This window comes from Pelophylax lessonae, assembly GCF_965119305.1.
Source record: "Pelophylax lessonae genome assembly, chromosome: 1".
Lineage (NCBI taxonomy): Eukaryota > Metazoa > Chordata > Amphibia > Anura > Ranidae > Pelophylax > Pelophylax lessonae.
The window spans coordinates 77,391,258-77,412,179 of record NC_138768.1 but is presented as its reverse complement, the minus strand read 5'-3'; the positions used below and the strand labels follow the sequence as shown (position 1 = coordinate 77,412,179).

General features: G+C 45.9%; 1 protein-coding gene across 1 annotated transcript in view; it reads left to right on the top strand.

Annotated features, from left to right (window-relative positions):
* Positions 1-923: 923 nt before the first annotated feature.
* Positions 924-20,922, top strand: part of LOC309558302 (UDP-glucuronosyltransferase 3A1-like) — a gene marked incomplete at its 5' end in the record, with an annotated part of 49,191 nt that continues 29,192 nt past the window's right edge. Inside the window, one exon of the mRNA XM_082261359.1 lies at positions 924-1,020. Coding sequence (XP_082117485.1) covers positions 924-1,020 — 97 coding nt within the window. The remainder of the gene's footprint in view (positions 1,021-20,922) is intronic.

Below are 20,922 nucleotides of genomic sequence, written 5' to 3'. Positions count from 1 at the left end.
TTGCAGCCCACAGCATGCAGCCGAGAGATAGGGAGACAAGCAGTGTGATTAAAGGCAGGTTACACAGTCCCAGACTGACACCCCCCCAGACAGACAGGTCCCCACATAAATACACTTACCTCACATGGCGTGGGGGACCCGCACAGGCGAACAAGCCGCTGCACATGAGGCAGGGAGAGTCGCAATTCAAGACGCACACAATGGAGGTTAAGAAACCGCACAGCGTCCGGTGAGGTAGCCACCTCACCAATCATCCCTGCACCGAACAGGGATGGGTCGTTCACTGTGCCAGGAGCGTTACCTGGCTGAACGCTCGATGGCAGACTGGGAAGCCACTGACCCACGACCTGCGACCAGGGGGATCAGCCCGAGACCCAGTCCGCATGATCCTCTTCGTCCGAAGAACTAACTAATGCTGACAAAAATAACAGCTAAGTAAAGATAGAGAGAAAACTCAAACAAAATATTAAAAAGAAGAAAGAGTCTGGGACAGAAAGTCCCAGCACAGAGAGAGCCAGCCACTCCTGACAAGCTAGACATTAAAACTGAGATATGGTTGCAGGAAGTAGGAGGGTATTGACTGAGGGGACCACCCCTTGAGGGTGGGATATGTTAAAGCTTTATTGTTAACATATTCTGTTGCCTAGCTACTCCTTCGGAGCAAAGTCTAATACCCCATATGTGACGAATATGAAGAGGCGGCGACTGTCGGAGGACGTAAGAGAAAAATAGATTTCTCTATTTAGCTTTTCTCAGTGCTTTCTTCCAGGAACACATGAAGTTGAATGGTTAGACTTACCTTAATGGCATAAAGCCAGAAGGGGTGTGTCTAGCATTCTGACCCCTCCCATTCTTAGTCCTGTCAATGATTTCTGTACACACAGTATAAAAAAGGACTCAGTTCCCTGCCACTCCTCACTACAATGGCTGCATGTAAGAAGCAGACTGCGTTCCTTCTGGTCTTTGCACTGCAGTTCCTGTTTATTGGTGGGGCCAAAATCCTGACAATCTGCTTCATGGGTGAGTCCTTTCCCTTATTTTTGTTTTTATTACAATGTAAAATATTGTTCCTCTTTAGATAAGTTTACATTCCTAAATTACCAAGACTTCATCGTGCATGCGAAGATTAAAAAACACCGCTACTACAGGCATTTAGTGTTTTTATTTATGCCTGCAAATGCATCTCTGTGTTAGCTGTTGTGGCCATACACACTTAGGAGTTTACAGGCGTGTTTGAAGAGGAGCGTTTACAGGCAGGAAAAACAAAAGGTGCGTTCTGAGAGGTGCTTTAAAGCAGAAAACGCACATCTCTAAATGCACATGGGAATGTATCCCAATGGCCAGAATAAAAATGGACTAAGGAACAGTCAAGTCACCCATAGGCTCCCATGACCCATTCCTTATCGGCACCCCCTTCTCTTGCTGCAGCCACCGCTGACTGACACAGGGGAACTGGATTACGTGACCAGACTGGAGTGGCCTGAATATAGGTAAGTATATACATTATATTACCAAAAGTATTGGGACACCTGCCTTTACACACACATGAACTTTAATGGAATCCCATTCTTAAGGCCCGTACACACGATAAGAAATTCGGCCTGGAAATTTCGTCCGACGACCGATCTGCCGATTTTTGGCTTGTTAGTATGATGATGCTTCCGACAACCAACTCCGACTTTTAGGCAGAAAAAATTCTGGAGTGCAGGCTATATAATTTTTGTCGTCCGTCAACACACGTCTGATTTTCGTCTCATTAGTACAGATTTCGACAGGGAAAAATCTTATGAGCAAGACTAGGCATGCTCAGAGATGAAAAAAACACATAGAAAGCAATCCAACACATGACATCACTTCTAAAATAGAATTCTGTTGTACGGGAAAATTCGTGTGCAGTCTAGAGCACATTCCAACCAACAGACACGCACTCTGGACAAAAGACGGACGACCGGTCGGCGGAAATTCGTTGCGTGTGTACGAGGCTTTAGTCTGAGAGTTCAATATTGAGTTGGCCCACCCTTTGCAGTTATAACAGCTTCAACTCTTCTGGGAAGGCTGTCCACAAGGTTTAGGAGTGTGTCTATGGTAATGTTTGACCTTTTTTCCAGAAGCACATTTGTGAGGTCAGGCACTGATGTGAACGAGAAGGCCTGACTCGCATTCCTGCTCTAATTCATCCCAAAGGTGTTCTATCGGGTTGAGGTCAGGACTCTGTCAAGTTCCTCCACCCCAAACTTGCTCATCTATATCTTTATAGACCTTGCTTTGTTCACTCCAACTCCATAAATATTCTGGCTGCAATGTCTGCTCCTCCACCAACTAGATTCTAGAACTATCCACAGCGATCTAGAAAACAGGGGTGGGGTGGGGGGGGGGTGGGGGGTAACAGAACCACAGTCCTCGGGGCACTGCACAGTCAAATACAAACAAATAACCCCAAATTAAATAAACTAAATTTACCTACACTTAGTAACATTGAGGGTGCTACATTTGTTAGTTAGCATAGGCATTAGGAGGAGGGAGTAAGCAGTTTAGGTTTAGCATGGAATTCTACTTTAAATAAATGCTTTTCTTATAGGAATTTATAATGGCTTTGCAGGTATTTTATTTCTGGCTTTATTATGGTCAGAGTTTTAAAAAAAATCTAATGGAATGGACCCTCAAATGGGTTTTTAAAGGGCAGAAACTCCAAATTAAATTAAATAAAAAAAAATCACAAAGCTTTATTGGTACATCATAAAATAGATCAAGTGTAAGTTTAAAAAAAAGGTTTTTAAAAAAGGGCCCTATTCCCAAGGAGGGCTGAACCGTCATGGAAATGGAATTGATCAGCTGGGTTAAATTTTTTTTGCTGATTCCCATCTGTTTAGAGATAAGCTAGCACCAAAATTTCCTTTATCATACTTCCATTATCATAAAGATTTTTCGGGGATCACAATGTGTCCGCAGTGTTAACCCAAGTCAGATGTGTGAGAGTACTGTTGAAACCGCCACAGCCTTTTAACACTTTCATTACAATCACCCCTATAATCAGTGTACTGTTCAAATAAAGTGGCATTCACAGCACTGCTATGGACATTTGCACACACATTTTGTATACATAGAAAGGAGACATTCACAGTTTCTTAGAGAATAATCATTTATGATGAGTGGCAGCAGCAGACAGCGTGCATGAGAGCAGAGACACTCCCAGCAGGTAAGGTTACTCAGGACATGTTGTGTGTTTCTACTATGCAGGTAGCAGGTCATACGGGACTTTTTCAAATATTTTAGTCGTCATTACCTTTCGGATTTCAAGTAAAGAGAATGTGAGGTAGCATGTGTGGTGGATGCTGCACAACCTGCATCATTTCCTAGGTGAAATTTAAAGATGAATTCCAGAAATAGATATTTTTACATAATAACATTGGTCCAGCTTGCAACAATACCTGTGGGATCCCTCTAGAAGCTGGAAATCACTTAAGTACACACTGCTACATCAGCGATCTCCACTTGCTTCGGGGTCCCGTGCTGAGCGGTTGGTCTGATGCATTGTGAACATGGGAAGTTGGGCACTTGGCAGAGGTGCGGTTTAGAGAATGCTTTTCATTTGCTCAGTGATTGCAAAGTGCTGTCTGATTAGATAAGGTGGAGAGGCGGGGCGATGAGGTCACATTCACCACCTTGTCTAATCACAGACTGCTTTGCAACAGGCCCGGACTGGTACAAAAAATAGGCCCGGGCATTTTGGACTGAGCAGCCCATGACATTATAACTGGCCCCTTCCCTACTCTCCATCCTGACAGATACCTCGGGAGAGAGAAGGGGGAAACCCAGCAGAGGTGCAGGGGGCCAGGAATGAGTATGGGGGAGGGGAGCGGAGAGCACAGGGAGGAGGCCAGAGAACACAGGGTGCAGCAGAGAGTGGTGGGGCAGAAAGCACCGAGGGGGGTGGCAGAAAGCATGGGGAGGAAGCCAGAGAGCATGGGGGAGAAGTGGAGAACAGGGGGGGGGGCGGAGAGCATAGGGGGAGGATGAGAGCATGGGGTAAGCCAGAGAACATGGGTTGGGGCATAGAACACTTTGGGAGGGGGGGGCAGAGAGCACAGGGGAGAGATAAAGTACACGGAGAGAAGGGGAAAGCAGAGGGGGGCCGGAGAACATGGGGGAGGAGCTGTAGAGCACGGGGGGGGGGGGTCTGGAGCGCATAGGGGGAATCAGGAACACTGGGTGGGGTGGAGAACACTAGGGGGGCTGTAGAGAACTGGGGGTGAGGCAGAAAGTATGGAGGGGGGGAGACTGAGAGCACTGTGGAGGTGGAGGGCACAAGGGGAAGGTGGAGAACATGGGGGGTGGAGAGCACAAGGGGGCTGAAGAGCACTGGGGGGGTGGAGAGCACAGGGGGGTGGAGAGCACAGGGGGATGGAGAGCGCAGGGGGGCAGTAGAGAGATGGATAGGAGGAGCAGTGTGGGTGGTTGCACATAGAAGAATCATTCTGTCCATTTCCTCCAGCAGCCTCCAAATGCCCGCCTTTCCTCCTCTTCCTCTCGCAGGCATTCAGAGGCTGCAGGAGGAAATGGAGAGAATGATTCTTCTATATGCAGCCACCCCCACTGCTCCTCCTAGCCAGGTTACAGAGGCGCCACATTTAAGTTCTATATGATCCTGCTCCATGGTGTCTGCAGCAGGTGTCTCCGCTAAATTCTCCCCCTTCATGATCACGCCCCCTGGCGCCGATGGCTAAACTATACTAGTGGCTCCAGAGGCCTAGGGTGACTCCTCTAACTCCTCCCCCTTCATGATCATGCCCCCCAGCGCTGATGGCTGAACTGTACTTGCAGCTGCAGAGAGGCCTATGGTGTCTCCTCTAGCTCCTCCCCCAGCTCCTCCTACCTTCATGTTTCCCCCCGGCGCCAAATGCTGAAGTGAACTGGCAGCCTTGGCGACCACGGATAGGCCGGGTGGGCGGTGCAGGCTCAAAGAGCAGCCCAGCTGCCTTGGGCCCTGCAAGGACCTGTGGCCCGGTGGCCCCGGTGCACTGGGCAAGTGCCCGGTGTGCCCAATGCCTAGTCCAGACCTGCTTTTCAATCATTGAGAAATACAAAGCTTTCTCTGAATGGCACTCATGCCCAGCGGCCAAATTTCCGTGTTTACAATGCAGCAGGGCAGCTATTTGGCACAGGAACCAAAACCTAGTGGAGACTACTGTAGTAGTGGTGCCCAATCCAGTGATTTCCAGCTTACATGGGGATCCCACAGGCAGTATATGTGCATAGTTACAATCTTCCAAGCTGGAACTATGTAAAAATATCCATTCCTGGAATTCTTCTTTAAGTGGCATGAATCTTATATGCTCTTTGCCCCTACCCTAATAATTTCTCAAGTTGCCCATGTCATAAGATGAGCTTGACCAGATTTAGCTGGTTAAGGTTGAGTCTAGAAATAATCATATCCCAATGGATGCTGCCCAATCTCTTCAGACATCATCTGACAATTTCTTCTTAAAGTAAAGGTTCATATTTAAAAAATATTTGCATATGATTTTTCCGGTAAAAAAAAAATAATGTTTTTAGTACAGCAGCCTGCAAGGCATTGCACCCACAATTAGAAGATTGTGGGTGCAATGTTTGGCTTTCCATAATCTTCCTCCAGCTTTGTGCTTGTACCTCTGTACAGGCTTTCAGTAACAAAGCTGGAGGAAGAATTAAAGGAGTTGTAAGGACAGAAGGTTTTTTTATCGTAATGCATTCTATCCTGGGGATATCGGGAATCGTGTAATCATATTATCAGGAATCGTGTACCGTGTTTAGCAGTGGCGGCCGGTGTATTGAGGGCGCAGGGGTGCCGCCCCCCCATTCATGCGTCCGGCCGGCAGAGTAGTGCGCCCCGAGCCCACCCATTGTGTGACAATAGCGAATGAAAATTCCCTATTGTCACACCGATCCTCCTCCTGGCCAATCAGGAAGCGCGTCTGATACGCGCTTCCTGATTGGCCGCAAGGCAAACCCCACGCCATTGGCCGAGGAGGAGGCGGGAGCGGGAGGACTGGAGGAGACGCGCCGCCGGGACTGAGGAGAAGCCACGCCGCCGCTGCCGCTGCTCCAGGTAAGTAAAGGGGCACGCACGCTGATCTCTGCATTGGGGGAATGTATGCTGGTCACTGCATTGAAGGGGACACGCACGCTGATCTCTGCATTGGGGGAATGTATGCTGGTCACTGCATTGAAGGGGACACGCACGCTGATCTCTGCATTGGGGGAATGCATGCTGGTCACTGCATTGAAGGGGGCATGTATGCTGGTCTCTGCATTGGGGGAATGTATGCTGGTCACTGCATTGAAGGGGGCATGTATGCTGGTCTCTGCATTGGGGGAATGTATGCTGGTCACTGCATTGAAGGGGGCACGCTCGCTGATCTCTGCATTGGGGGAATGTGTGCTGGTCACTGCATTGAAGGGGGCATGTACGCTGGTCACTGCATTGAAAGGGGGCACGCTGGTCACTGTGCATTGAAAGGGGGCACGCTGGTCACTGTGCATTGAAAGGGGGCACGCTGGTCTCTCTGCATTGAAAGGGGGCACGCTGGTCTCTCTGCATTGAAAGGGGGCACGCTGGTCTCTTTGCATTGAAAGGGGGCACACTGGCATCTCTGCATTGAAAGGGGGCACGCTGGTCTCTGTGCATTGAAAGGAGGCACGCTGGTCTCTGTGCATTGAAAGGGGGCACGCTGGTCTCTCTGCATTGAAAGGGGGCACGCTGGTCACTCTGCATTGAAAGGGGGCACGCTGGTCACTCTGCATTAAAAGGGGGCACGCTGGTCACTCTGCATTGAAAGGGGGCACGCTGGTCACTCTGCATTGAAAGGGGGTACGCCGGTCTCTCTGCATTGAAAGGGGGCACGCTGGTCTCTCTGCATTGAAAGGGGGCACGCTGGTCACTCTGCATTGAAAGGGGGTACGCCGGTCTCTCTGCATTGAAAGGGGGCACGCTGGTCTCTCTGCATTGAAAGGGGGCACACTATACCTTAATTACTGAAGGCCCCTTTCACACTTTTGCAACCTCAAAGTCACGCAATTTTTTTACAGAGTTTTTTGCCGCAAAGCAATGCCTATTACATTTTTCTGTTTGCGCCCCCCCAAAAATGTTACCTTTGCACAGTAATCCTTCTGGGTCCTTGTTGAGGTAGCATAAGACACTGAACATCTACATCACAAGGACTCCTACACTCTTCTCTTCTCCCCACACTTAAAGGACTCTGCACACTTTAAGGGGAACTTCACTCAGAGATTAGGTATTTGGTTTCTTGTGACTTGTTTTTTATTTGTGCCACAAAGTTTTTTGGGCCTATGAAATCAGGATTTGAAGGGAGCAGTCTGACATAAAAGGTAATTCTCTTCCCTTTTATACCTGGGTCATAGGTTATTTCAGAACCTACTGGTTACTAATGATTGACTTATTGTGATTTTCTTTCAATTGCATACTCTTTGCATATTTACCAAGAGTTTAACAATGAAAGATATCTGCCTACTCTTGTTCTTATCTGCTTCAAGAATCTTAAGTAAAATACCTGTTTACTTTGCTACAGTCTGGTGTCTGTGTAATTGCATTATCACTTTGAAATATGTTCAAACCCAGAGTTTCAGAGATGTCAGGAAGCTTGCAAGGTCAGGGCAACCTCAGGGGGGGGGGGGGGGTGTTGCTACATCTGGGGGCTTATCAGCAATACCTCTTATGGTTGGCCCTAGCAAGCAGTGTGATGAGCCAAGAGATGAAGAACGAATGGACTCAACCGCAGCAGCCGCTTGGGGTCAGGAGAGCAAGGTAGCGGAATGGAGTTGAGTAGTGGTGGAGATACCTGGAAGCAAATGGACCGGGAGGGAAGTGCAGCAGCTGGGGAGGAAGGTGGTGCCAAAGCAAGGGGCCTATCTTTTTCATATGAAAAGCCTAGATTGCACCCGTGCCTTGTTAGAGTGGGAAGTGTCTATACCAGTTTGTTTTCGGAAGAACGTTGTGAGTTTGGCAGAAGAAGTTGAGGCTTAAGTAATACTGTTGTTGCTGGTTGGGACCTGGAGGAGGATCGCTCACAGGTCAGGTCAATAAGCCCGGTGTCGGTAGAAGCTGATATACCTGCAGTCTGCCTCCTTCTATACAGATATGAGCAACTGGTTGAGAGCTTAGTGAAGAATAATACAGCTTTGGTCCATCAAGGACACAGGAAGCTTCAGTTCTTCTAAGGGCAGATTCCTACTCCTGCTGGAGAGGAAGAATTTGAAAGTTGGATGGGTCAAGCCATACAAGCAGTGGAAGAGTGGAGTGTCCCAGAGGCGGTGAAAAGACGGTGAAAAGACAGGGACTAAGTGAGAATCTTAGAAGCCTAGCAGCTGAAGTGATGTACAGTCTGCGGTTGGGGAAACAAGACTGTGTGGCTATGGACTACATTGAAGATTTGTATGCTGTGTATGGCAGAGTAGAAAAGCTCCCAGATTTGATGTACAAATTCGAGCACACCTATCAATGTAAAGGTGAGAGGCTTTCCAATTACATTACCAGAGTGGATCAGTTTCTACACCAGATCATTCTGAATAAAGGGATTGATCCCTGTGATGCTGACAAAGTCTGTTTGGAACAAATTCTACAGGGTGCTAGACTAATCACCCGATTGTACTGAGACTGCTACTCAAAGGAACGCAAATGGATCCTATGTACCCTGAGCTGGTGAAAGAAGTAAGGGAAGAAGAAGCCTTGCTAGATGAACATAATCAAGGATCTAAAGAGCTGTAAAAACCTAAGACGGAGAACGTGTGAGCTCAGGTGACTCAGGTGGAAAAGAGTGTTCTTGCAGAGGGTAGCGTTGGGGAGACAGAGGCGGAAGAATACTTAAACCTTCCAATTGTCAAGTCTGTCAGTGAGACAGCCCCAGTTGGGTTGCTCTCTCAAGTTGTTCAGACCCAAGACAAAATGCAACAGACCTTGCTACAAATAATGGAGGCTGAGGCCAACATGAAAATGGCTAAGTGCTTCTGCTAGGGAGGAGAACCAGGGTATTTCCGAGCCAATTGCCCTCAGAAGAAGGTTGAACCAGATATTACAGCTGAGGTGCTAAAGGTCTTACAGAAATTCTTCTTTGCTCAGGAGGTGGGAAACTTCAAGGGGTCTTAGTGAAGGAGCCAACTGAGAACCCCAACAAAGTCAAGAGCTCCAAAAGTGGAAAGAATGGAAAGACCCGATCGAGACACAGAAAGAAGACCTCAGGGCATGTAATTACACCCCCACCCAAGCCAGACAGCAAGCCATCTAAATTGGAACAATGAGCACAGAGAGTCAATGCTTCCCCACATCCTACGGCCGCTGTTAGGTCTTCCCAGCAGTTATTATGAAAAGGAGGGAACCTAGATCACTCTAAAAAGCAAATAGACCTGCCAGAAAGACTTATAGGCCCTTCTCTTATTGTTTCAGTGCAAGTGGAAGGCATCTATACCAAAGCATTACTGGACACAAGTGACATTGTTGTACAAAGACTTCTATAACAAACACTTGAAGCACATTCCCTTGTGTAAGCTGATAGAGCTGGAGATTTGGGGAACTGAATCTGAGAAATTCCCATACAATGGATACATCCCAATCAAGATCACCTTTGGGCCATCCATAGTAGGGAAGACGAAAACATTTGACACATTGGCCCTTGTGTGTCCCCAACCCCCGAGGGTCTGAACAAAACTCGATGTTGATTGGGACCAACATTGGCCTGGTTAGGAGGCTACTGGTCCTATTGGCAGGAAGGGAAGATTCTGCGCTTAGAAGAATACACCCCAAATTTAAGCCTTTAAGTGAGCGGTCCAAGAGCAGAGAGCCTCAGTTGAAGGGGTGGGAAGACTATGGAGGCTGGAACGAAAGAGTAGGTTTTTTTAGCCAGGTGACATAGTTTGTATGAAGGCTACTGTCAAGTTGATTTGGAATCAGCCAAGCTCTTTCGTTGTCCTGGAGACTGATGCACAACCAAGAAAAGTAGGGGTGGAATTGGTTCTGGAGTGAGTACCTACCAAAGCTCTGGCCCCGAATGGAGGGAAGGTGGAAGTAAGTCTTCTGAATGTCACGGATCCCCCAGTCACATAAAAGGCCCAAATGCTGATTGGGCGAGTGAGTTCAGCTACCCTGGTGACCCCGGTAGAAATGACTGAGAGGGGAGATAAAAAGAAGCTGGGAGAGGAGTTTCTTTCTTCCTCTGAAATGTTACCTCCTGAGTGGAGAGAAAGATTATGAGATCAGTTGTCCATGTGGGAGAAGATGTTCTCCAGGAATGATTTTGATGTGGCAGTGCTCAGCACCGGATTGGGCTGCAGGAGGATAAACCATTCCCAAGAAAGCTCAGTGATCAGTGATCTGGAAGATCTCAGATAGCAGCTGGCTGAGCTGAAGAAGTCAGGAGTCATTCAGGAGTCCAGGAGCCCATATGCTTCCCTTATCTTGGTGATAAGTAAGAAGAATGGGACACTGCGGATGTGCATTGATTACCGAATTTTGAACAGGTGAACCATTCCTAATCAGTACACCACCCCCCATGTTGAAGATGCCGTTCAGTGTCTGTCCAGGGTGAGGTGATTTAGTGTGTTGGACTAGACTAGGCTTCGATACTACCAGATCCCTATGCACCCTGACGATAGGAAGAAGACTGCATTTATTTGCCCGTTGGGGCTCTACAAGTTCAACAGGATGCCCAGGGACTGGTGGGAGCTCTGGTCACATTCCAGCGGCTGATGGAGCGTACTGTTGGTGAAATGAACTTGATCGAGGTCCTGGTGTACTTAGACGACATTATTGTCTTTAGTAGAACCTTAGAGGAGCAATGCTTCAGAAAGTCTTTAAGAGGCTTCATGAAGAGGGACTGAAGTTGTCATTAGAGAAGTGCCAGTTCTACCAAACTTCTGTCACCTACCTAGGGCTAGAGATGTCCAGAACTGTTCGCCGGCGAACAGTTCCTGGTGAACTTCGCATGTTCGCGTTCGCCTCTGCGGGCGAACATATGCGATGTTATGTCCGCCCCCTATACTTCATCATTGAGGCAAACTTTGACCCTGTACCTCACATTCAGCAGGCACATTCCAGCCAATCAGCATACCCTCCCTCCCAGACCCTCCCACCTCCTATAAAAAAGCAAGGGCAGCATCCATCTTAGATTCATTCTGAAGCTGCAGTGTTAGTTAGAGCAGGGAAAGTGCTGCTGCTGAATTGATAGGGAAATCATTAGCTAGGCCAGTGTTCTGTGTCCACTCCTGCTGTAAGGACAGCATCCTGACAGCACCCCAAAAAGCCCTTTTTAGGGCTGGTATATCAGTCTGCTTTTATTTTATTTTTTATATATATATATATCAGGCATTTTTGGAGGCAGGCATGACTTTTTTTGGATTAGTGTCGGGGGGGGGGGGGGGGGGGGTTAAAAAGTGTACCTGTGAAGTTTCAGCTCTGTAGCATGTCCAGAACGAGAAAAGAAAGATCATATAGGTGTAAAAGGAGGGTCCCACCATCCTTGCTCTACTGAAAAATTATCTTTTTTTCTGGTTCTGGACATGCTACAGAGCTGAAACTTCACAGGTACACTTTTTAGACCCCCCCCCAGACACTAATCCAAAAAAAGTCATGCCTGCCTCCAAAAATGCCCGATAAATGCCTGTAAGAAAAAACGCCGTAGAGAAGCCGTATTCCTGTTCTAATAAAAATTATAAGAAAAATGCTAATTTTTTTGGGGTTCTGGACATGCTACAGAGCTGAAACATTACAGGTACACTTTTTAGACCCCCCAGACACTAAATCCAAAGAATTTTTTTTTTTCAATAATTGGCTCTCTATCAAAAATGACAATTTTTAAGAACTTTTTTGTGTGATTTAGTGTCTGGGGGGTCTAAAAAGTGTACCTGTGAAGTTTCAGCTCTGTAGCATGTCCAGAACCAGAAAAAAAGATCATTTTTCAGTAGAGCAGGGATGGTGGGACCCTCCTTTTACACCTATATGATCTTTTTTTTTCTGGTTCTGGACATGCTACAGAGTTGAAACTTCACAGGTACACTTTTTAGACCCCCCCCCCGACACTAAATCCAAAGATTTTTTTTTTTTTATTTTTTTTTTTAATTTTTCCAATAATTGGCTCTCTATTAAAAATGACAATTTTTAAGAACTTTTTTTGTGTGATTGATAGTCCCTGGGACATGACCCAGAACCCTAGGCACTTTTTAGGGGCATTTATTGGGTTTTAGGGCTTCAAAATGGTGTTTTTTGATTACTGAAGTTCGGGTCCCATTGATTTCAATGGGGTTCTGAAATCCGGGCCAAACTTTTGGGAGGTTCCGGTGTTTTTCAAAAGTTCGATCATCCCTAACTGTAACCCTAATACTATGTATCAAATCCAAACCCTAACCCTATGTATATAACCCTAACCCTCTATATCTAACCCTAGCCCTAACCCTCTAACCCTAACCCCCTAATGCTAACCCTAGGTATCTAACCCTAACCCTATGTATCTAACCCTAACCCTAACCCCCAATCCTAGCCCTAGACAAGCCCTAACCCTAACCCAAACCTCACCCAACCCTAACCCTAACCACTAACCCCTAACCTTAACCCCTAATCCTAAACACTAACCTGAACCCCAACCCTAACTCTAACCCTAAACTATAACCCTAACCCTCTAACCCTAACCCTAAACCTCTAACTATAACCATAAACCTAACTGTAACACCCTAACCCTCTAACCCTAACCCTTACCCTAACCCTAATCCTAACACCCCAACCCTAAGTATCTAACCCTATCCCTAACTCTAACCCTAACCGTAAGTATCTAACTGTAACCATAAGTATCTATCCCTAACCCTAAGCCCTAACCCTAACCCTCGAACCATAACCCTAACCCTTACCCAAACCTAACCCTAATCCTAACGCTCTAACCCTAAGTATCTAACCTTAACCCTAACCCCCTAACCCTAACCCTAACCCTAGCACTAAAAATAACCCTAGCCCTAATTCTAACCCTAACCCTCTAACCCTAACCCTCTAAACCTAGCACTAAAAAAAACCCTAACCCTACCCGAAACCATAGCCCGACCCTAATGCTAATCCTAACTCTAACCCTAGCTCTAGGCCTGACCCTAACCCTAACACTAACCCTAACCCTTAACCCTAACCTTTAACCCAAACCCTAAACTCTAACCCTAACCCCAAAACCTTAAAACAAACTCTATCTAACCCTAACCCCCCCTAACCCTAACCCTAAATCCCTAACCCTAAATTCTAACCCTACCCCTACCACTCTAACCCTAACCCTCTACCCCAAGCACTTAAAATAACCCTAGCCCTAACCCTAGCCCTAACCCTAATTCTAACCCTAACTCTAACCCTAGCCCTAGGTCTGACACTAACCTTAATGTTAAACCCTAAGCCATAACCCTAACCCTAACCCTTAAAGCCCAGTTCCTGTCCCATTTTGGTCGGTTCTGGTCTGTTTGCGGTTGTTTGCGGTGCGTTAAACGGGGAGTTGGGTCTGTCAGAGTTTGGTCTGTCACTGTGAAGCTGGCGTAACCCTTACACTACCTGATTGATACAACATCATACCTGATGGTATACACACACTGGATGTTTTAAAGCACGTTATTCCAAACAATTTAGGAATGTTAGGTGATTTATGCCCTTTATGGATTAAAACCCGACTCTGCGTCAACTACGTAATTTTCCATGGGAGTTTTGCCATGGATCCCCCTCCAGCATGCCACAGTCTAGGTGTTAGTCCCCTTGAAACAACTTTTCCATCACTATTGTGGCCAGAAAGAGTCCCTGTGGGTTTTAAAATTCGCCTGCCTATTGAAGTCTATGGCGGTTCGCCCGGTTCGCAAACATTTGCGGAGGTTCGCGTTCGCTGTTCGCGAACGGCAAATTTTAGGTTTGCGACATCACTACCTAGGGCATGTCATTTCTACAAAAGGCATTGCTACTGACTCAAAGAAACTAGAAGCAGTCACTATTTGGCCCCAACCGAGAATTGTTATGGAGCTGAGATCTTTCCTTGGGTCCTACTCCGGAGGTTTGTGGTAAACTTTGCAAGATTGCCCGGCCACTTAACGAGTTGCTTAAGAATGAAGTGGAGGGTGAAGGCTGCAAGTTGAGCCAAGTGAGACATGGGGTTCTCAAGTTGAAGAAGTCTTTACAAGAGCAGAGGACCCCTCAATGTGAGAAATCTTTTCAACACCACAAGAGAGGCCTTACAGAAGCATCAGTACTGGCCTATGCAGACCCAGTCAAGTCAGTCAAGCTGTATGTTGATGTCAGCTGTTAGGGGCTGGGTAGATTTCTGTACCAGAAACAGGATGGTGAGCTTAGGCCCATATCATATGTGAGTCAAAACTTGACCCAGTCTGAAAGAACTATCCTGTGCGCAAGTTAGAGTTTCTTTCTCTAAAGTGGGCTGTAATAGACGAGTTGAGAGATTATCTATGTGGAACCTCTTTCATGGTAAGGACAGAAAATAATCCTCTAACGTACTTGTTGTCCTCAGCTAAGCTGCATGCTACCGGGCATCAATGGCTTGCGGCCCCTGTCTGGAATTTAGTTAAGTCTGAAGTGTAGCGCCACCCCCGTGGAGGCCACTAGATATTTCTTGTCTTCCTGTGCTGCCCTGACCTTGGGAACTTCATAGCCCTTCTGACACTCAGAGCAAGCCGAACCAGAAATAATCAATTAATAATCAGCAGAGGTATGGCAATGTGTCAATTTCCTTGATAATCCAGGTTATGTTGTCTGCATGCAGTGTCCATATACTGTTTAATACTGACAGACTGGAGACCACCAGACTCACCAGATCCTGGGGACGGCTGTCACAAACACACAGGAAGCAATGCAGAGTCTGTACACTGGTCAGCAGAAGCTGGATGGGATGGATCGGTCGAATGGATTCAGTAGTCTGGGCTGTCGCCTGCTGCACTGTCTCCCTCTCACTAGTAAAAGTTGCAGGGTGGCTTCAGAACAGCGTTGCACAGCGGATCCATCTGGGCAGAACCAGCGGGGGCCTCTGGCAGTACAGTGATGGCTGCGCAGGGGACCACAATTCCCACAATGCTCCCTTCACTGGCTCAGAAGTGTGATGCAATATTATGGGGAAATAGGAAGAGTCTGAAGAAGTGGAGATTAGGTCAGCTGAATCGGGTTACCCGACAACATTCTTCCCCCACTGAAAGTCTTCTGTCCCCAATGGCAAGATATAGACCCTGCAAAGTGTCTATTAATTAGTACACAGCTATTATTTAACAGTAATACTTGTCAACCAAAACCTACAGTTGCAAACAACTGACTGATAGAAGGATTCTCTAATAGTAAACTGTACAAATCATCAGATAAAGTTAGATTGTTCTGACAGGCCAGTAAGATGCTAGTGGCCCACATAGCAGTGTCAGAGGGTGGTTTAGGGTCATCCTCAGTAGAAGCTCAGTAGAAGAGGCTGGCATTTGGCGGAATCACTGAGCAGTATGGATGAGCTCATCTAAGCTTTCTCCAAGAGTGTTGTACGTGAATCTTTTAGGTGGATGGATTTCCCGTCTAAGCCTTGGATTCATACTGAGGCTTCAGGTTCACGACATAGTCCCCATGTACTACAATCAGGCTCTGGATTTTTGTAGGTTTTGGTACCTCAGGCCAATGAAAAGTGGGACTTTTAAGGCAGGTAAGCAAAATACGAAAAAGTACAGGTATTTGGTGATAAATAAAAAAGATATTTAATTCTTAAAACATATGTACAATAGAGTACAGTAGAGTGAAAGGGTTATAGACCCTTGTGAGAGTGTGTAGTAGATGGAGGATTTTGTGACATGTGGTAAATGGTGACTTTTTAAGAGTGTGTCTCTGTCCTTCCCTGCTGTTAAGCATGGGTTGCCCAGATCAGAGATGTCTCCTATATCCTACGCGTTTCGGCCCCTAATGGCGCCTTTTTCAAGGTTGATTGTCACCATTTCTGTTGGTAAAATACAGATGGTGTTAAATATTTGTAAATTTCACCACTTTTTTACAATATATAAATTGTGGTGAGTCGTTTAAACGTAGTACATACATATTATTTTTTCTTGAAATCCTTGTATGCTGGGTTGGCTCCCTCTTTAGCACAGCGAGAACCTATGCGGTTTCCTGAAAGATATATAGGGTTCAGCTGCATAATTGGTGGTGATGTTTATGTGATAATTCTGAGAGTGTGCTATATATGGGAAAGCGATTATAGGTATACCCTATGGTCATACACCACCCTCAACTATACAATTTCTCATAATGACATCCATTCACCAAAAAACTCGTCCAACCATCCCTTCCCAGAAAAGAACATCCTCTGGAGACAAAAAGTGAATATGATTTCCCAAAACCTTGTGGAAAATCAAAATCATTAAAACAATGAGTGTATAACAAAAAGACCAGGCTAGAGAGGAATGTACCCCCCTGTCTCCCTGATTTTTCATGCTTTGTAAGCATCGCACACAGAAAAACCGTTCTGACAAACCATCTTCCCCGCTCCCAAGATGGATATAACCGAAAATCCCCCTCCTTTCCCTTTACCCTGACCATAATAATACTGCTATTAACACTAGAATTGATTTTACAAAATGTTTAAAATTGATCATGTACTTTATTCAAAATTATGTTATGTACTGAATCCTTGCATGACAACTCTCCCGATCTATAGCACACCCGGCACGGTAAGCCCCTGGGAGGATCCTTTTCTTTCCCCCCAGGGGTACTCAATAGGCACAGTACAACAGCCACTGACATCGGCACCTCAGACCTGCAAGTCTGGAATCTGTGTCCTTCCCGTGTCGGCGGCCGCGCCAGTGGGCACCAGCGGTGGAAACTGGAAGCGCACCCGTCCACCAGACGCAGGCGCACCAGAGACACACACCAGCTGTGTGCGATCAGGCTTCAGATGTGCGGCGCCTACGGCGCATGCGCGAGCCTGATAAAAAGGCCGGGGAACCACTGCCTCCCTCATTCCCCTACTGAACGGGGATGAGAGAGGACCAAGAGCGGCGAACCTGAAGGACCAAAATGTAAGTTTCAAAAACTCTAACAAGTCACTAATATGGTACCTCACATGGAAAACCCATCACTAACTAAGGAATTTTCCTTATTAAGTGTAAATCTGGCGAAAAACAACCATCCTTAACCACTTTACCACCGGAGGATTTTGCTGTCTTCCGTCCAGGCCACTTTTTGCGATTCGGCGCTGTGCGACTTCAACTGACAATTGCGCGGTCGTGCGACGCCGTACCCAAACGAAATTTACGTCCTTTTTTTCCCACAAACAGAGCTTTCTTTTGGTGGTATTTGATCACCTGTGCGATTTTTACTTTTTGCGCTATAAACAAAAAAAGAGCGTTTATTTTGAAAAAATAACAATATTTTTAACATTTTTTTTATATGAAATTCCCCCCAAAAAAGATGTAAAAACCAATTTTTTAAAAAATTTTTGGCCAATTTGTTTTCTGCTACCTATGTTTGGTAAAAAAAATCGCAATAAGCGTATTTTGATTAGTTTGCGCAAAAGTTATTGCGTTTACTAACAAAGGGAAAGATTTCTGTCATTTTTGGTGTTTTTTTTTTTAACGCGTAATGGCGGCGATCTGCGATTTTTTTTGTGGGACTGCGACATTGCGGCGGACAGATCGGACCCTTGACTGACATTTTTGACACTTTTGGGGGTACCAGTGACATTACTGCAGTAATCAGTGCTATATATATGCACTGTTACTGTAAAAATGACACTGGCAGGGAAGGGGTTAATTTTATTGGAGAGGGAGGGGTTAATGTATGCCTGGTGCTTACTGACGTGTAGGGGGGGAGGTGACTGAGTGAGTCATGGACAGATCGGATGTCCAGCTATGCTGAACAGTCCGATCTGTCACTCCCTGTCACTATGGAGATCCGTCCGCTTGTGTTTACACAGGTGGGCGGATCTCCACACTAGATCCCCGGCGATCGGGGCAGAGCAGCGGCGATCGCCGCTGCTCCTCCCCTGGCCCGACTCCCGCTGTGAATGAAAACAGCGGGAGCGAGCCTCCGGCGGCGCGCAAGCGCCGCCCAGAAGGGGGAGTGTCTGACGACGTTAATACTACGTCGTCAGACGATAACGAACCACTCTGCCGCAGTAGTATTACCGCGAGCAGACGGAAAGTGGTTAAGGGACCTACCATTGCAGTTGCAAGAGCTGAAAAAATCAAGATTCAAGGTAACAATATTGATTCCTTGAAAATACGCTCACACACTGTACTACATTTACTTGCTTCTCAACTATATATACCTGTTTCACATAGATCATTACTATTAAAAGCACAAGGACATTTTTGAAAAGGGCCGGTCTTATACACACCGGACCCAAAACAGCCACCAGGGGAGACTCCTATGACCTACCCCTGATATGAAACATGGTTAACTATGTAAGTCCCATATATAGCACACTCTCAGAATTATCACATAAACATCACCACCAATTATGCAGCTGAACCCTATATATCTTTCAGGAAACCGCATAGGTTCTCGCTGTGCTAAAGAGGGAGCCAACCCAGCATACAAGGATTTCAAGAAAAAATAATATGTATGTACTACGTTTAAACGACTCACCACAATTTATATATTGTAAAAAAGTGGTGAAATTTACAAATATTTAACACCATCTGTATTTTACCAACAGAAATGGTGACAATCAACCTTGAAAAAGGCGCCATTAGGGGCCGAAACGCGTAGGATATAGGAGACATCTCTGATCTGGGCAACCCATGCTTAACAGCAGGGAAGGACAGAGACACACTCTTAAAAAGTCACCATTTACCACATGTCACAAAATCCTCCATCTACTACACACTCTCACAAGGGTCTATAACCCTTTCACTCTACTGTACTCTATTGTACATATGTTTTAAGAATTAAATATCTTTTTTATTTATCACCAAATACCTGTACTTTTTCGTATTTTGCTTACCTGCCTTAAAAGTCCCACTTTTCATTGGCCTGAGGTACCAAAACCTACAAAAATCCTGACTAGGGACGACGGCAAACCCGACTACACATAGGGTCATAGAGATCAAAAACCCTTTCTACAATCAGGCTCTGGTTCTACCAAACAGTCTGGGACAGTGTATTTTTCTGCATCACAAGCTAAAGAATTTAAGGCTTTTCCAGAATCTTCTATTTGGGGGGTGTCAACTGTTTCTGACTCGACCGCTATGTTTCCTTCTGGGGGTTATGGTACAAAATCCATCAACTCTGGAGTCTGGTACCCTGTTCTCCCAGGCTGAAGAGCTCCACTAATATCTCCCAATGAATGCTGGGGGAATCTGCTAGCATCTTCCGGTGGGGAACCCATAACCAGTCAAGTGTCATTTGCTCCTCCTTACTCTCTTCCTCATCTGCCCCTCGAGGGGTGGGGGCGTGTTGTTGTGTTTGATGGGTTCTGGGCCTCGAATTGGAAGAACAGGGTTGGTCGGAGCAAGAAGGCTGAGGCACCCGAATGGTTTCAGAGATGGGCATGAGATGGTTCCGATGCCACGTCTTAATCGGACCAGTCTTCCCCTCAGGGCGAATCTGGTAACTAGGAAGCCCATGCAACTGCCTACAGATGATGTAAGGCTAAGAGCACCATTGATCAGCTAACTTGTTCTTTCCCGGCACTGCCAGATTTCGCAAAAGCACTCTGTCCCCCAGCCGCAAGTCTTGTACCCTCACCTTGAGATCAAAGTTCCTTTTGTTTCTTTGTTCTCTAACAGCAGATGCTTATTTTGCCTTCTCATAGGCTGACTTCAAATTTTTGCATAGTCGATCAACATACCTTTTGGAAGAGGCTCCCAAAGGCTAAGTCAATGGGTAGATGGGCCACTCTTCTGAACATATAAAAGAAAGAAAAGACCCCCTAAGAAGGGTGGGACTTTAAAGGTAACTAATAAGGATCTCTCTTGAGAAAGATAAGTTTAGATAAAATAAACAATTTATTGCAACAATAGTGATTGTAAAAAGGATCAATCAAATTAATAATGATACTTTCAAAATACGACACAGTATAATTGCAGATGCATGGCAGAATCCAACGCGTTTCGAAATTGTGTAATACCAGAGTCTTCCTCAGGGAATCTGCATGTCTTCCTGGAAAGCATAATCATATGCCACAAATAAATCCAAGAAAACAGAACAAAATATAATAGCATACACTTTGTATATCACATCATCCATATCAGAGTTTCTTGCAGTTGCGACAACATATTATTTCATTTTGTAAGGTAATATCACTTATTTGGTTAGTTGTAAATATACCAAAAGGGGGGGGGGGGAAAGAAAGGAAAAAGTACACAGAGTACCACACGGTAGGTGTTTACATACCAGCAGATATTCGAAGCCACTCATATTGTCCAAAGGAGGAGATATATTTAAGACCCGCACGGTAGGAGCTAGAGTCAGGTGTTTGTGTTGATTATGTATCCTCTTTACCTGCGAATAACAATTCAATGTCAGGGAAATTCACTTAGTGAGTAAAATTCCCTGTATATCTGTAATTTCGGGTCACTTCACCTGTTGTGATGATCCAAAAGGGGATAAGTGATGTGTGGGGACGGGGAGGAGAAAAATCCTCAAATGATGGAGAGGATTCCAATCACCTTTCCAATAGTCGTCCTCAAGTGAGTGTGCCTATTGGAACTTTAATAAGTAGTGACCCCTAAAGGCGGATAGAAAAACACAAAAGGAAAAGGGGGGTACTAGAACAAAGAAGGACTCAAAGAATGGATTGTCCTCAAATAGAATATGTAATAAAACCCTTTGTTATTTGGGGTATCTTACCTCCGTATTGGAGTGGGACATCCAAAGTGCCTCAAGCGGCTTAGATGGATAGATGTGGATGTGGATGTGGATAGGAAATATAGCTATAATATATTCCAAAACTT